Genomic DNA, 18247 nt, shown 5'->3' with positions numbered 1-18247 from the left:
GGCTTCATGTTTTCTGTGGGGGAAAACTGGAATTTTCCAAACCTAGTGAAGCTGTTATATATATTGGTAAAGCCGCTGCATAAACTGAATAAAAGAACCATTATGAGCTCCGCTTTTTGAAGTTAAACTTTTATTCGTTTGACCACTATCCTCTTGTGATTCTTTGTAATAATTCTACTCTCAATTTTGCCTTAACTCGGCTACAGCCTTAGCATTAAATTGATTTTAACTTTGGTAATTCTATGTACTTCAAATAAGAACGTTAACTCAAGTCACGTATCTGAAACAGGCTGAGAAGAACCGAGCTGCAGCCCTGGCTAACAACCTTCAGAAAGGCACTGCAGGACCAATGAGGCTATATGTAGGATCTTTGCACTTCAATATCACTGAAGAAATGCTGAGAGGAATTTTTGAGCCCTTTGGGAGAGTAAGTATAATACAAAATTTATAGGGGCCTTGTTACCAAGATTTCAGTAAAGCTAATGCAGACACGTGAGATTTCATTGTATTACCTACTTGGTAAAATATTTGTTCTGTTAGAAAGGAGTACTTTTAAACTGTGGTTATAATACTTCTGGGTAAATATTGCTTATTAAAAAAATCTGTTAGTGATGGGAACAGTTTTCAGACAGCTAGTATTGCACAGCAATGTACAATGCATTGATTTTTATGTTTTTCTGACCTGAACTTTAAATAGCATACTGATAAAGGCTGTATTTGATGAGGTCACAGCCGCAGAGTGCGCATTTACTACCAATGAGCAATGCCTGTATTAAGATATAGCCCTCCTACCTTAATATGCTGGATACTATGCTTAATCTTCATTTATATATTTTCCACTATCATTACATTCTATTCTTACAAGTAATCCATTTCATATTGCTTTTCTTCCTCAATTTCCTTTCGTGTTCGCAGGCTGGAAAGAAACCTGTATCCTGCCATTTAATGGCATAATCTGTATGGTTTGTAGTACTATAAGTGATTAATTCCTATTAATTGATTTAGTGTGGCTCTGATTGCAGCTCAAGATGCATAGAATTGATTGTCTTGAGATCCTGATTAAAATCATCAAGGTAAATTTGAACTCACTTCAACAATATTGCCATAGCCTCCAGGGCTTTTGCCAAGCGCTGGAGAATGGAATTAGTATAGTCAGATCTTTGTTGAGTGGTGTGAACACGATGGGTCGAATGGCCTCCTGTCCTGTAAACATCTATATACTCAGTTAATGGGGACAAACTGCAGACGAATGCAAGATGAGTGTGTGTGTGTACACAGCTGCCTTCAGATCGGTTGATAAAAATCTAGTGACCATACCTATGACAGATTGCTGCCCTAGCAATTCAGTATGTGGATGTCCATGTGAGTAAAGCTGACCTTGGCTGTAATTCCTTCCACAGTCTTAGTCACCTATCGCTTCTTGCTGTATAGATCCAGTCTCATATTCGGAAAATTTGCTTCAGAGAACCAAAGAACCACCCCAGCGATTAGTGTCTTCGATTTTGATTGGATTTGGAAAAAAATTGGTAGTAAAAGCAGGGAGAAAAAATAAATTGTTTCCACTTGAGAATTTTTAAGTTATGTTTTAATCTGGTATGTTACTTGAATGGAACATTAGTACAAAATCCTTTGCTCCATTAAAATTGAATGCCATTCAGATTTAAGTGAGAAGGGATTTAAGATGTTGAAATATAAACCTGAAAGTTGACATTTGGGATTGTGTTAATAAATTACTTGATCTTTGTCAGTACTTTCATTGACACTGGACATTTTGTTTTAAATAGGGCATATCTCCACCTGTGTACACAAGGAAATTGAGGAAGAAAAACAAATTGAAATTAATTAGTGGTAAAAATAGAATATAATAATAGTGGAAAATATATAAATGAGGATTAAGCATAGTATTTGGCATATTAAGGTAGGAGGGCTATATCACGCAGGCATTGCAACTGCACATGAGCAAAACTTTCCCCCTATAAAAATGACTTACAAGTCAATGCATATTCTGATTTATCATTAGCAATATAAAAAGAGCTCCATTAATCATGTACAAATTTTGTAGCTAATACTTTTTTGCCAGGTGTATTTTGTTGTTGCAAACCAATCTTTATTTAAGGCATGCATTGACTTGTAACCTTTAATTTCTAAGTTAACAATTACTCTGACCTTTGGAGTTTACTATTTGGATCACCTCTCCACAGGGAGCACTCTACTCGTTTGATGTCAGGTTTGCACTTGAACATTGGAGCTCTTAGAAATTCACTTGATAGGTACAATATCTGCAGAAAATTTTGACTTTAATAATAGGTTAGGGATAGAGTTTACATTTTGGAACATGTGCATATGTTTGAACTAGCATTAAATCGTGACTTTTCTGCTTACTGTTCACCTCTTTAGATTGAAAACATACAACTGATGATGGATAGTGAAACGGGGCGTTCAAAGGGCTATGGATTCATAACAGTAAGCTTCAAGTTTTTAATCTAAACCGTTCCCCTTTTTAAAAAGATTTTCCATCTTTTGACCATTTTCTTTTAACTGAAAGAGAAGAACTTTATAAATTATTTTATGCAGTGACTATAATGCTAACCAGTGTTTTTGTATTTCCTATTCAGTTTTCTGATGCTGAGTGTGCAAAGAAGGCTCTGGAACAGCTGAATGGCTTTGAACTTGCTGGTAGACCAATGAAGGTTGGCCATGTTACGGAACGGTCAGATTCATCCAATGCCAGCTCATTCCTAGACAGCGATGAGCTGGAGAGGACCGGTATTGATCTTGGAACAACAGGACGCCTACAGTTGATGGCTAGGCTCGCAGAAGGTATTTTAATGGGAATCGGTAGAAGGACTTAAATCTGGTGTGAAATGTATATGCCTTGCAGATTCTTCCTTTACACATTTAAGGGGCACAATTACTACCTTAAATTCCATTGAGTCAGCAGTCAGTGCACAACTTGGAAATCTTATTTCTCCAGTTTATTGTCATAGGTTTTATTCTTGATTTTTTTTTTAACATGGCAATAGGATGGAAGTTCCTCAAACCAATCTGTCCTGTCTTTTAGTCACAAGAAACTGACAAAAGTGATGATGGGTTCCATCTTTTAATCATATTGTTCATCTCCTGGAGGATGGTTAAGATGCAATAGCAATAACGCACCCCCTTCACTCCCTGAAAGTGCTGATTTAGGTTTGAATAGAATGCAGCATTTAATCTATTTTTGGTTGCCTATGAATTTGTCAAGTTATTAGTTGTTAATTTGGAAATGATCGATTTTGGAGCCTCACAGTGGAGTGCAGTTGAGTAAGCCAAGATGGTGCATGTTTGTGGCCCGTGGACAAGCTCAAACCTATCCACCTAAAAGTCCACAAGTTACTTGCAACTATATGTAGTAATTTTTACAGCAGAAATTGCTGGATAGTCATCATTTTCTTTACTACTTACTACCCATCATCTTCCCCGACCTTACCCAAGCCCAGAGATCAAAAATGTGAACTAGCCAATTTTGAGAATCCTTATCACGTATAATCAATTTTACATTTTTCTGTCCTGTAAATTCTTTCAGTCCCACAGGTCTATGCAGGTGTTGGTTCCATACAAGCCACCTACCTCCTTCCTTTGTTTCATCCAATCAGCGTATCCTTTGATTGCTTTCTCTGTCAGCCATTTATCTGGTTTCCTCTTAAACATGTCTATACAATTTGCCTCAACTACTTCATCTGCTAGAAAGTTCCACATTCACACCACTCTCTGGGGAAGGAAGTTTCTCCTGAATTCTTTATTGAATTTAATAGTGGCCATTTTATATTTATAACCTGTAGCTTTGGACTTCCTCACAAGTGGAAGCATCCTCTTCTACGTTGTCAGACCCCTTCATAATACCTCTGTCAGCCATTTTTCTAAGGAAAAGAGCCTCAGCCTATTTGGTCTTCTCTGGTGGTAATAGCTGCTTCATTTTGGTATCCTCCTCCTAAATCTTTTTTGTTCCATCTCTGTTGCTTCTATTTTTTTTGTCATATGGAAACCAGAACTGTGCCCTGTACTCCCAAGTGTGATCTAACCAAGGTTCTCTATTTAAGTTTAACATCCCAACTTCTCAATTCTGTTCCTCGAGAATTGCATTTTATGGCTTTGTTAAAGTGCCATTTTAACTTTCAATTGAGTGAATGTGTACCCCAATATCTATTTGCATCTCTACCCCATCTAGTCTCTTATTTTCCTCCTGCCGAAATTCATTCCCACAACAATTCTTCAAGTTTATTAGTGTTCTGTTGTTTTATGTTGTTGTCTTCCTCAGTATCAACTGTGCCACTCCAACTTGGTGTTATCCTCAAATAACTGCTTTGGATTTGAGTCCAGATCATTTATCTAAGTGGTTAACAACAATGCCCAGCACCTATCCTTATGTAACACCACTTGCCTTGCTCCGCCAACCTAAGGAACTCCCTTTAATCTTATTGCATTTTCTCTTTTGAAGCCAATTTGCTATCCATTCTACCATGTTGTTCTTAAAGATTTGTATACCAAAATGTTTTCAATGCCATGTCATTTAAAATGTCTATTATTTCTCACCTTTATATTTTATTTGGCTCAGGAACGGGATTGCAAATTCCCCCAGCAGCACAGCAAGCATTGCAGATGAGTGGCAATATTTCACTGGGCGCCATGGCAGCGGTAACAGGTATGGTGGATTTCACTGTATTTTCATGTAATGAACAAGGTTGGTCTGGAGTGATTTGTCGTTTTTGTTTATTGGTCACATTTAAATTGCATGGTACAATGGAAAGTGTCTCCTTTATCTTCCAGTATTTAAACTCTAGAATGATTTATTTTTGTTTGTGGTTTGTGCATGTCGTAATTGTATTGCATTGCTGTAAATCTATAAATAAATTTGGGGGAATCTGTCCTCCACCTCTAAGAGCTGGAAGGATTACTAATATTGTAGTAGATAGATTTTCCATTCCGTAATGAGAAACCAGCTTTTGCAAAATAACATCAACTTGGACATCTTGTATTCTAAACAATTAAATTGAGAAGGAATTTGATACTTGCCTTTGTGTTTTCTAACTCAATCACTAGTTCTACTTGTCTCCCTTGAAGTTGGGCAATGATGTGGATTTTTATTTTGGTGAGAAAATGGACAGATGTGTTAGTGGGAGTGTTACTGAGCTATTATGTGGAAATGGTTTGTGCTAAATTAATCTCAAATAGGGGGGTGGGGGCAGTGAGAACTTTGCAGCAGTTGGTAGGAGCCACTCTAGGCTCAGGAAGAGAAAATGCTGGGTCATAATTGCTATCCTTTGACCATGTTGAGTACACATAGGAAGGTATCCTGACACCTATGCTGTGTATCTTGCTGATGCCCACTGTCAAGCCTTGCATGTACAGAATGGCCCTCTAGGGAAGTTGTCAGAGGGTAGAATTGCATAGAGAATGGCAGAGGGTAACTGCTACGTGTGGATTTACATCTGAGCTTCAGGTCACCATTTTTAGGAAAGGAGGGGCATGGGAAGAATACCTTAAATTATTTACTCTGGCTTAAATAGTTATTGCCTTTGGATATAGTTTACATCTTTGGCCGGTGTAAATGATTTTTCACAGTGAAGCATTAGGTAAATTTCTATGTATGTAGCTTCCTGGGTACCACAATTTTGCATATCGAGCAGTGAGAATTTTAGTGTCTGATCAAAAATACGTAACAAATTTGTCGTAACAAGTCACTTAAATTTGATTTCTGTGAGCCTTGGCCCAGTACTTTACTGTACAAAAAAAATCACTGCAGTAGTTAATTGTGTATTGATCTGTGCAATGCTCAGCTCTAAATTAACAAGGCTAGTTGAGCAAATATTTGTGTGTTAATTAGCATTATTTATTTAAAAGTAGCTGTTTAATATTTTCCCCCTCTACTTTATACTTAGATTTGCAAGCAAGAATTATCCAACAGACTGAAGGTAAGAATTTACAGTTTTCTTTTTCTAAAACTATTAAGTTATCACTTGTCCTTAACAACAAGCGGAAGAATTAAAATTTAGATTCCAAGAACCGTATTCAGTTCTTCAGTGCTCTTCAAAGTACGTGATTGATAATGAATTATATTTGAAGTGTAGTCACACTCTGCAAGTTAACCTGTTTGGTTGAGAAATGTTGGACAGGACACCAGGAGAAAATTGCATGAGACCTTTTATATCCACCAGGTAGCTGGTACCTCCGTTTAATATCTTGCCTGAAAGCCAGTGCCTCCAACAATGCAACACTTCAGTACTGAGAAAGTGGAATCCTAGATTTATATACCAGAATTTTTGTAATTGTGTGGTGAAAATTGTAGGCCTCCACCTATTCAAAGCTCTGCACCTAGAGTGGTGTCAGCATTGTATTGTGTGATTGTAAACTAATGTATTCAGCCATTGTGGCCATGCTGTAATACTACAATACACAACCTACTTCATTAAAACAGATTGTCTTGTCACTTTCTTGTTGATGTTTCTGATAGCTTGCTGCGTGCAGATTGGCTACTGTATTTTCCATGTTTCAAATGTACTTAATTGGCTGTAAAGCACTCAGATGTCCCAACATCACGAATAGCCTGCTTAAATCTGAGTTTATTTTTCTTTTATGTATACAGTTCATCCTGTTTGTAGCTTTTGTTTAAAAGCTGGGCGTTTAGAAATTTCAAAAGGAGAATCGGCTTGAGCTGGCACTTTAGATCAAAATCCTACTGTGCGCCAGAGAAGGTTATATGGTTAGGATGTCAGTGACAGCTGTGTAACAACAATTTGTGTTTATACCGCACCTTTTTTAGTATAGGCACTTAGTGGTAAAATCTGAGAAAAATGTCATTGTAATGTACTTGAAATTAGAGGTGCTATAGCTGTTCAACTGAAAATAATAGTTGCAGGAACAATATGAATTCAAGCCATAGACTTTTCAGAGGTTTTTCAAGGACAGGGTAAAAAAAATTAATGAAAGTACTCAAGCCACAAGATATTTTTGGAGAATGTTTAACCATTTGAAATATGTATTTGTGTGAATACATAGTTTAGTCTTTTCTTTTTGAACAAGATTTTAAATCTATTTTTATTATTTCAGCGCTGAATCCCCCTGTGACTGTAAATACCCCACCGATAGCAACGCAGTGTTTCCAGCTCTCCAATATGTTTAACCCACAGTCGTAAGTATTTTCAAATTCATTGCTGTTGCTTGCTTCCCTGAATTACATTTTAAAACGTAAGACCAGAGTAAAGCAAAATACATTATATTTCATAGTTAAAGCCTTTGAAAATGACACAACCTGTTTCACCAGCAGCCTGGGTATGTGTTTTTCGCAGGTCATTTACAGTCTGATCATTTGGTCACTTTTTTATGATAAATAATTTGAATTTAATGTAAATAAATACAACAGTGGGAATTTAGCACTAAGAAAATTTGTTATCATACTATTTAAATTGAGCAACCTCGAATTCGAAGTAGATTGTCAATGAAATCCACCTGGAAAAAAAGTAATGTGGGAGGTTAGTGGGTTAACATCCTTTTATTAAAGGAAAGAGGAAGTTCTTTAAGTATAAAGTACATCTGTTTGGCCAGTTGCTCTAAGTTAAAATGTTTTCCAGGCTGCAGAAATGTAGAATCTTACATTTGAAAGCTTATAGCACAGAAATAGGCCACTTGGACCATTATGTCTGTGTCGGCCAAGAAATGAACCGCCCAGCCTATTCCTACTTTCCAGCATTTGGTCTGTTGCCCGGCAGGTTATGGCATATCCAGACACCTTCGAAATGAGTTGAGGGTTTCTGCCTTGATCATCCTTTCAGGCAGTGAATTCCAGGCCCTTTCTACCCTCTGAGTGGAGAAATCCCCTCATCTCCCCTCTAACCTTTCAACGAATCACCTTAAATCTATGTGCCGTAGTCACGGACCTCTTTGCTAAAGTAAATGGGCTCTTCTCATCCACCCTATCCAGGCCCCCTCAGTTTTGCACATCTCAATCAAATCTCCCCTTAGCCTCCTCTGTGCTAAGGAGACCAACCCCAGCCTATCCAATCTTACCTCATAGCTTCAGTTTTCCAATCATGGCAACATCCTGGTAAATCTCCTCTTCACCCTCTCTAATGCAATTCCATCCTTTCTGTAATGAGATGGCCAAAACTGTGCATGGTACTTAAGTTGTGGCCTAACTAATATTCTGTATACTTCTAGCATAACCTCCTGCAGGATCACTATTTTTATTGATTGGCATGAGTGGTTGATAGGAAACTGCACTGATTTTGCTTTTGCCCTTAAATTGTGTGTGTAATAACTAAACTGATACCAAGATATCAAAATAACCTGATATCTGATGTTGCATTGACAGCTTGCAACAGTAGCAAATTCACAAAAGTCTTGAATGCATTTTTGAATACTTTCAGAGTATCTGCAGTCGTCACATTCAATTTCCACCTTAAACAGGTGTGTTTTTACGTTGATCTCAGGTGTTGGAATGCACTGAATATGGCCAGTGATATCCAGTGTAGAACAGCTATCTGAATTAGTTGGCAGGTACTGATCGTGTGCTTATTACTGAAACCTAGTTTCAATTTTTTATGATCTCGTATGAGCTGTCTGCAAAATATTCAATCTTTCTAGCTAAGCTAGGAATCCCACGTCACTGTCTAATACCTGCATTTCTTTGAGACATTGAAATTATATTGGGGTACGGATCTCAAAAAGCTCTCTGTCAATTTTTCTGCCCTTTCCGCCCCCTTTTCGGAATGCATTGAGTTTATTTGTTAAGGTACAGTTCCACAAGTGGTAGCCATCCTCTGGTGATTAGAATTCATTTGAGAACATTGGCAGTGAATAACGGCAAGTTAATTGACAGCATGGCATTGTAAGCAAGCTTGAAGCTGCCTAGGCAATTCAAGCTGAGATGGACAGAATAATTAATGACATTTAGATTTCCTTTCGTTAACCAACCCAGGGATGTTGAGCTTGATTTTAGTGCACCTCCCTGTTGCCCAGCTGATTTTGTGGCTTGAATCTAGGTCTTTATGCATCTGGTCAATCACTAGATAAATCCACTGGCCATCAAATCTGCGGCCAAATTTAATGCTCCTAGTCCTTGAAGTAACAGACTGGTTTAATTTAGGACACATTAGTTACTTGCCACAATAAGTTGTAAGTTAAATAAATGAAGTAGTTGAGTTCCTAATGCTTTAAATTCTTGAAAATGTATTTAAATGTACACAAAGATATTTGGGAAAATTGCAGGCTCTTTACAATGCTGTATTAACTATTGTGAAACATCCTTCTGAAGGGAAGATGATCCAGCCTGGGACCAAGAAATTCGAGATGATGTAATTGAAGAATGCAACAAACATGGAGGAGTAATTCACATATTTGTGGACAAAAATTCGCCCCAGGTAAACAGTTTATCCAGACTGAGGCTTTCTATTTGTAACAGGTATTTTCTTAGGATTTTCTGCTGTCAGAAGAACTGAAGTTGGCTGCTTTGAAGCATCAGTGCTCCTACCAGTGGTATGTAGCAAAAGTAAGAAAGCAAAGCTGGTGCATTCACTGGCACTGGAAATGCAAGGAACAGAATGTGTTAATAAACATTCCATCAGAAAACACTCATGTAGTTGTTCTGGCAACACAGGTCAAGTAAACACAAGGCAAATGAGTGCAGAACAGACAATTTGTACAACATAGGTAATCAGTCCATAAGGTACAAAGGCTAGGTTCAGTCTCCTCTTTGTCTGGCTACCTGATTAGGCCCTGTAATTGCCTTAGACACTGCAAAATAGTAACAAATGTTCTTTTAATGCAACAAGTTCTCAGTTTTGGAAGGCATTAATATTCAGAAAAGAATTTGATAAATGCTTGAAGGTAAACGGGGAGATGTCACTAATTGGATCATTTGATCAAAAAACTGGCACAGGCACAGTAAGGAAAAATGGCTGCCTTCTGTGCTGCTTCATTCCATGACCTTTGGACTGCAAAATTCCTTGTGATCAGGTTACCTCCTGACTTAGGGCTAGCTGTTTCCGGATGTGATCCAGGGCATTGTGTTTATTCCAAAGCATCCTTTGTTATACTATGGCTAATTACTATAGTTATACTTTAATCATTTGCTTAATCACAGTGTGCTTGCACACAAACGGGAGAGAGCACATCCTGAGTGGGGCACAGCCAGAGTGGGTACTGGCAATTTGGTGCAAAGTGGGAATTCAATGCATAGGGAACGAGATGCTCTTTGCATTTTTTCCTTGCGTTCCAACTTCTTAAGTCTTCAGAATGTGGGCCTTGCCCTGCTGCAGCAATGGAGGCTACAAGGGAAAGGGATCACTGATAAGTAGTGGGTAAGGTATTTACTACTTTAATCAATTATAATTTAAGGTCTTTTTGTGGTTTATAGTTTGTATATTCTGCAGTAATGAAGATCAGGAAAGAAGGGCCCTAGAGTAATTTGACTTAAAAGGTTTAATTTAAAGGGATAAGTCATGGCAGGAACGCTCAAAGCCGTGGTGTGCTCCATGTGGGAAGCCGGGGACATTTCCAGTGCCCGGGACCACCATGTGTGCAGGAAGTGTGTCTAGCTGCAGCACCTGGAAGCTCAGATTTCAGAACTGGAACAGCGTCTGGGGACATTGGAGCATCCGTGAGTCTGAGAGCATCATGGAGAGCACACTTAGAGAGGTAGTCACATCGAAGATGAAGGGATCTGAGGAAAGAAGAGAATGGGTGACCACCAAGCAGTCCAAGAGAAACAGACAGGCAGTTCAGGAGTCCCCTGGGGTCCTGCTTGTGAATCGGTATTCCATTTTGGAGGCTGATGGAGGGCGCTGGTTCCTCCAGTGAGTGCGGACAGAGCCAAGCTTTTGGCACCACAAGCAGCCTGTCAGTACAGGAAGGGAGGAAAAGCAATAGTAATAAGGGATTCTGTAGCCAGGGGAACAGAGAGGCGCTTCTGTGGCCGTCAACGTGACTCCAGGATGGCATGTTGCCTCCCTGGTGCCAGGGTCTGGGATGTCACTGAACGGCTGCGGCTGCAGGGCATCCTGAAGGGGGAGGGTGATAAGGCAGATGTCATGGTTCATGTTGGTACCAGTGACATAGGTAGAAAGAGGGGTGAGGTCTTGCATCAAGAATTGAGGGAGTTCGGCAGTAGACTAAAAAACAAGACCTCGCGGTTTGTGATCTCTGGATTACTCTGTGCCACATGCTAGCGAGCTCAGAAATAGGAGAATAACGCAGATAAATACGTGGCTTAAGAGTTGGTGCAGGAGGGAGGGTTTTAGATTCCTGGATCACTGGGACCGTTTCTGGAGAAGGTGAGACCTGAACAAGTGGGACGGTCTGCATCTGAACCAGAGCAGGACTAACATCCTTGCAGGTGGGTTTGTTAGTGCTGTTGGGAGGAGTTTAAACTAATTCGGCAGGGGGAGGGGGACACATAATACAGGAAAACAATCAAGTCAGTGGGAGTACAGCTGCATTAAGTTTCAAGGGAGTAAGGCAAGGCTGGATGGTCTCTACTTTAATGCAAGGAGTATTACAGGTAAAGCGGATGAGTTAAGGGTGAGGATTGACACGTGGAATTGTGATATAGTAGCCATCACTGAGACATGGTTGAGGGAAGGACAGGATTGGCAGCTCAAAATTCCGGGATATAGAATCTTCAGGTGAGAGAGGGGCGGGGGTAAAAGAGGAGGCGTTGCATTATTAGTTAAGGAGTAAGTTACTGCAGTAAGGAGAGATGATATCTTGGAGGGGGCATCGAATGAAGCTTTGTGGGTAAAGCTTAGGAATAAAAAAGGGGCAGCCACATTGTTAGGTGTTTGTTTATAGATCTCAGATAGTCAGTGGGAAATTGAGGAACAGATATGTGCACAATTGTGGACGTGTGTAAAAACAATAATAGGGTAATTATATTAGGTGATTTCAATTTTCCCAACATTAATTGGGATAGACATAGTGTTATGGGCTTGTATGGAATGGATTTCTTGAAGTGTGTACAGGAGAACTTTTTGGTCAATATGTAGAGGATCCAACAAGGGACGGCGCATTGCTGGACCTAATTCTGGGGAATGAAGCCAGACAGGTGGCTGAGGGGGTGGTGGGGAGCATTTTAGTGATAGCGACCACAACATGGTACAGTTTAAGTTTGTTATGGACAAAGAAATAGACAAGTTGCAAAAAAATGTTTTGGATTGGGGGAGAGTGGATTTTAGTAAAATAAGGCAGGATCTGGCCAAGGTAGACTGGGAACAGCTACTTGTGGGGAAATCTATAGAGGAGCAGTGGGAGGCATTCATAAAGGAAATGGAGGGTACAGGCTCAGCATGTTCCTGCTAGGGTGATAGAAAGAAGTAACAAGCCCAGAGAACCATGGATGACCAGAGATATTCAGGTTACGATGAGAAGGAAAAGAGAGGCTTTTAACGGGTAGAAAGGAAGCAAATCAGCGGAGGCATTAGTGGAGCCCACAAAGTGCAGGGTGGAGCTTAAGAAAGCAATTAGGAGAACAAAGAGGGGATATGAGAAAGCTCTGGCTGGTAAAAGTAAGGAAAATCCCAAGATATTCTATATGTATATCAATGGGAAGAGGATAACAAGGGAAAGAGTAGGAACCATAAGGGACCAAGGGGGCAAACTATGGGTGGAGCCAGAGGACATCGCTAGAGTGTTGAATGAATACTTCACATGCGTCTTCACCCAAGAGAATGAGGATGATGGTATCGAACTTGGGGAGAGAGACTGCGAGGTTCTTAAGCAAATTGATATAGGGAGTGACAAGGTATTGGAGGTGTTGGCGGGCTTAAAAGTGGACAAATCTCTAGGTCCAGGTGATTTGTGTCCCAGACTGCTGAGTGAGGCAAGGGAGGAGATCGCAGGGGCTCTGACCCAAATTTTTATTTCCTCTCTGGCCACGGGGGAAGTGCCAGAGGACTGGAGAACAGCTAATGTGGTTCTGCTATTTAAGGGTTGTAGAGATAAGCCAGGGAACTAGAGGCCAGTGAGTCTCACGCCAGTGGTAGGGAAACTATTGGAGAAAGATTCTCTCCTTCAGAACTGATTCTCTCCTTCAGAACTATCTCCACTTGGAGAGGCAAGGTTTTGATCAGGGATAGTCAGCATGGCTTTGTCAGAGGTAGGTCATGACTATCAAATTTGATTGAATTTTTTGAGGTGTCCAGGTGTGTAGATGAGGGTAGTGTAGTTGATGTAGTTTATTTGGATTTCAGCAAAGCCTTTGACAAGGTCCCACAAGGGAGACTTATAAAGAAAGCAAAGGCACATGGGATACAGGGTAGTTTGATAAGGTGGATTCACAATTGGCTTAGTTGTAGGAGGCAGAGGGTGACGACAGAAGGATGCTTTGGTGACTGGAAGCCAGTGTCCAGGGGCATACCACCTGGATCTCTGCTTGGTCCCCTATTATTTGTCATTTATATAAACGACATAGATGACTATGTGGGAGGTAGGATAAGTAAGTTTGCAGTTGACACAAAGATTGGCCGGGTGGTTAACAGTGAGGTTGAGTGTCTTGGGCTACAGGAAGATATAGATGGGATGGTCAAATGGGCAGATAAGTTGCAGATGGTGAGGCCACAGCTGGAGTACTGTGTGCAGTTCTGGTCGCCACATTATAGGAAGGATGTGATTGCACTGGAGTGGGTGCAGAGGACTTTCACCAGGATGTTGCCTGGGATGAAACATTTAAGTTATGAAGAGAGGTTGGATAGACTTGGGTTGTTTTCGTTGGAGCAGAGAAGACTGAGGGGCGACCTGATCGAGGTGTACAAGATTATGAGGGGCCTGGACAGGGTGGATAGGGAACAGCTGTTCCCCTTAGTTGAAGGTTCAGTCACAAGGTGGCATAAGTTCAAGGTGAGGGGCAGAGGGTTTAGGGGGCATGTGGGAAAAACTTTTTCACCCAGAGGGTGGTGACGGTCTGGAATGCACTGCCTAGGAGGGTGGTGGAGGCGGGTTGCCTTACATCCTTTTAAAAAGTACCTGGATGAGCACTTGACATGTCATAACATTCAAGGCTATGGGCCAAGTGCTGGTAAATGGGATGAGGTAGGTAGGTCAGGTGTTTCTCACGTGCAGACTCGATGGGCCGAAGGGCCTCCTCTGCACTGTGATTTGTGGCCCTTGATCATTCGAGCCAGCACAGCACACCTTTGTGGTCCAGTTGACTAGAGGACACCTGGAGCATAATTCAATGCCCTATGTTCATGTATCACCCCTCTTTGTGTTTCCAGAAGCCCTGCTGGTCCATTGATCAGTTACAGGTACTATAGTTCTGTTTAGTTATTAAGTCTCAACTGTCCTACATGTAACAAGGGTTAGGGTTGGGAAGCAAATGTAATGACCTTATTCTTTAAAGTTTAAGCATGGGGCAGAAAAATCAATTATCCAGTAAGAAAAAACTGCAAATGCTGAAACTGCATGAAACCCAAAATGCTGGATCCATAACAGTACTGTAAAAAAAAAAAAAGTTGAGTGTTGATGCCACATTAGAACTTTTGTCAAAAATATAATGAGACCTTGCTTTCTGCTTTTAGGGAAACGTCTATGTGAAGTGTCCGACTATTGCTGCTGCAGCTGCTGCTGTTGGTGCATTGCATGGAAGATGGTTTGCTGGTGGGTACAATTTAAATTGTGCTGCAAATATTTTTGCCTATAGTTTATGCTGAGACACTGTCTCAATCCCTCCGATTAGCCGACAGTTATTTGTTTATGGAAGTTGAATTAAAATAAAAGGCTCAGGAAAGTATCGTTAGTGGCCAGGAAATCTACCTGGATGGGAAAATGTTTGGAACAGTTTTAGTGGGCTGTTCAAGTATTCTTTATTTGTATGATTTGTTAAAGTACATAGTTCAAATTTGACTTTACATAATGTGCATGACTGTTCATTTTCTTTCAGTACAGTACTCTGGGGTGCCCCACTGCACTTCGAATTACAGGTTATAGTTACAACATAAAGTGCATGTCAAAACATTATCTAATGCATATAGCCCATGGGGCATTCCTTGGGTTCCAACTCCTCCCTGTACTATGACAGAAGGGTCTTAGACTGGAGCAAAGTGCTGACGCCCATTTCTGTTGCTCCAGTTTTTACTCTGTTTGCGATTAGCTAGCTTGCTCAGAGCCAGAATTGAATCTGTAACTTCCTGGCCGGGTGGCTATTAGTCATCCCTTAATCAACAGTGGCATTTGCTTTGTGTCTGATGATTTTGATATGGAATTTAACTCATTTTTCTTTCACAGGAAAAATGATCACTGCTGCCTATGTGCCACTTCCAACCTACCACAACCTCTTCCCAGATTCAATGACAACTACCCAGCTGCTGACTCCAGCAAGACGATAGGAGGTGCAAGGAAACTGAATTTCCATCTAATTTGGAGGAATGGACAATTATATAGTGGTCACCTGTACAGATGATGCAAGTGAAAAGTACTGGGGGAAACTCGTACAACTCCCAATGAACTTATGACAAATGTTTTTTTCAATCTTGCCGAGCCCTAGTGGAAGGAAATAAAATGGCAGAAGTAGATTTACACAAACGCCCTCAGGCTGTTTTATTTTGATTTTTGGTGCAGTGTACTACACTTCGATGTCACAGCATTGATGATCTGATCAGCAAAAAGCCTACGAATATTGAAAGACAGTTTTATTTGGGGCTTTGAAGTTAAGTTATTTTTGTGGTGTCTGTAATAAGACTACTGCAGTCAAGTGGACTCCATAGAAATAGCACTGCACTCTTTTTACCCATTTTAAGTTACATGTTTAGTTAATTGATTTTGGTGTTCTTCTGATCAGACTTGGCAGATGAGCCTATTAAATTTTTTAAAAATATCAGTTCATAAACATTTTGTGAAAATACTATTGCATCTAAGTGCGGTATTGGAAAAGGTAATCTTCAAAGACATAGGTTGCAGCTCTTGTGAATTAAAGGCTGCACAGTTAATACTCGGAGTACTGACCATTCACTGCATTTATTCTGCTAACTGTGTGGCGTCCCAGTTGATTCAGCAAGATGAGGGTTAGTGGCCCTCTTGAAACAATCTATGAGGCAAGTTAAATGGAATGTTGAAGTGAGTTTACATAGAATCCAGAAAAGAGGCCCAATTAAGCTTCTTTAGTCTAACTGGAAAAGTGGCCCTCTCTGTGGCTACAGATTTGTTTTTGATTGTTGTTGGTGATTCATATTGCCAACCATTTTAGGCTGATGTATTGATAGCCTGGAGTTCAAACATGACGCAGTTTACACTGATATCCAGAAGTTTGGATAGTATCAGTTGGAAATATACTGGGGATATATTCAGATTTTAATTTACGTGAGGAGTGTACAATGGGCGAAATTTCAGCCAGTTTCCATTCCATGTTCATAATTGATAACTGGAGTGGTTTTCTATACCAGACTCAGCCTCAGCCTGTCTAATATTAGAAACGTGATTACACCTAGTTCTAGAAAGCGTTAAAACTAGGTTTGGCTAGCATTCTTATGACCAAAGTTCTGGGTTTTCATTATATAAAAGTTAATTTGCAAAGAAACGGAGTTTAAATAGCCTTTGTGTACAGTTGGTCTTTAGGCAACAGTTTAAGATTAAAGCTATTGTATATACAGTTGGCCTTATTTGGTCCTTTCTCAGTGGTGACCTTCACCCCCCTCATGAGCTTTTCTTATGTAAATACAGTTATAACAGTGATGTGCTATCCTTGTGCTTCCATAGGATCGAGGCCAGACAAACTTAATCTTACCTTAAAATACCTAAACTTGTGGTTGAATAAAGAAGGGGGAGATGGGGGGTGTGGTGGAGGGGCGAGAAATAAAGCCAAGAATTAACAGAGTGGGAAATGAAACACTGCAATATTGCTGAATCGGGAAGGAAGCTACAAACAACTACAAACCTCATTAGTCAGGCTTCCCTGACTCAAAGCAAGAAGTATTACTATCCACCGTTTGTAATTGATGAAGGAGATCAAGGTGCAGTTAATATTGGTGGTGATGTCAGTTCACAAGGCTTGACTATGGGCAGGCTTAAATTGTAGTTTGAAGTTATTTTTTCCTTATTGCAAGTTTCGTTTTTTTTTAAACCATTGTCAAGAGAGCCAAATATAATTTTCAGTGCACCTTCTATTGGATATTAATTACAGGTAAGCATAGTCTTTCTGTAATTTAATTTCATGTGCTTAGAATAACCCAAGGCCAGTTTAAAGGAATTTTGGTTCTCACTGCCTTTATATTGTAGAAAACCTTCAGGAAAAACATTGGAAAAGTTCATAAAGATTTCTTTGTAAATGCACAATCTAAGAAATTAAGATGAAAAGGGTAATAATAATTTTGTCTGGCCATGCGTGGTGTCTTTTGCTGTTTTTTTTTTAAGCTCTATGAGCTCCGGAGTGTAAACATTACCTTTTTTTCCCTTCTCTAGTGTGATTTAAAAGCAGCCTGGTATTTCTATTCCAAAGTAAGGATTTTGTAATTGGTATAAATTTTGTATAAAAAATGCAAAATCACTCAATAAATAAGAGAAAAACACTTGGGGAAAATCTGAATTTTCTTTGCATCAATATTGCTGGGTGTTGTGTATAGATTTGAGTAATTCAATCTATTTGAGTGGTTCTTCTAATTCTTGTTTCATTTGCATGGAAGTTCATGCATTCCTTTCAGGCTGTGGGCGTTGTGATCCAGGTGTTCCAACATTTTCCTGTGGTGTTCAGATCAAAAAGATCCGTTCTTTAAGCAAATCAAGCCAAAAACCCCGTTTTTGTGTGTGGGATTGCAGAACCAGAATTAGCAATTATCTTATAATTTTAATATAGTCTATCAGATGGAATGACCACCACATTCTTATTCCTCAATGTGCCAGAAGTACACACTAGACCAGGGGTCAACAACCTGAGGCTCCGGAGCCGCATGCGGCTTTTTAACAATGCATTTGTGGCTCTCAACTTTTTCCAGTTAGTTCAAAAAAGCCTAAAAAATTAAGACAAGAAAAGTAAGATACTTTTTATTGTGGGGATAAAAAGCTAATTCTTCATTATGTTTGCAATTTAGGGTCTCAAATGATTATTTTAACAAAAAAATCAAATAAACTTGGGAGTGGTTATAACTACACCATGGTTATGGATTATGCTATTGATTTGAGGAGCCAGTTTTATGGTTGTAATTATTGTTTCTAATATAGCTGAGACAAATTACTCCACTATTAAAAGCTTTTTTAATCATGAGAATCAATAGTTGATAAAATTCTTAATTCT

At 39.7% G+C, this 18247-nt stretch overlaps 1 protein-coding gene across 4 annotated transcripts in view; it reads left to right on the top strand.

The window, feature by feature from the left end:
• rbm39a (RNA binding motif protein 39a) overlaps positions 1-17525 on the top strand; it is a 40889-nt gene extending 23364 nt beyond the window's left edge. For 3 of the 4 annotated variants that reach the window (XM_041203849.1, XM_041203850.1, XM_041203852.1), the window contains 9 exons: positions 290-427; positions 2398-2463; positions 2616-2820; positions 4592-4678; positions 5916-5948; positions 7084-7165; positions 9287-9392; positions 14544-14622; positions 15250-17525. In XM_041203849.1, coding sequence (XP_041059783.1) covers positions 290-427; positions 2398-2463; positions 2616-2820; positions 4592-4678; positions 5916-5948; positions 7084-7165; positions 9287-9392; positions 14544-14622; positions 15250-15350 — 897 coding nt within the window. In that variant the 3' untranslated portion in view covers positions 15351-17525. Of the gene's footprint in view, positions 1-289; positions 428-2397; positions 2464-2615; positions 2821-4591; positions 4679-5915; positions 5949-7083; positions 7170-9286; positions 9393-14543; positions 14623-15249 lie in introns of those variants that run through there. The other variant, XM_041203851.1, reaches the window with a different exon arrangement.
• The last annotated feature ends 722 nt before the right edge of the window (positions 17526-18247 follow it).

Source organism: Carcharodon carcharias, chromosome 14 (assembly GCF_017639515.1).
Source record: "Carcharodon carcharias isolate sCarCar2 chromosome 14, sCarCar2.pri, whole genome shotgun sequence".
Classification (NCBI taxonomy): Eukaryota; Metazoa; Chordata; class Chondrichthyes; order Lamniformes; family Lamnidae; genus Carcharodon; species Carcharodon carcharias.
Note: the sequence above shows the minus strand (reverse complement) of the source record. Positions and strands in the feature narration are given on the sequence as shown.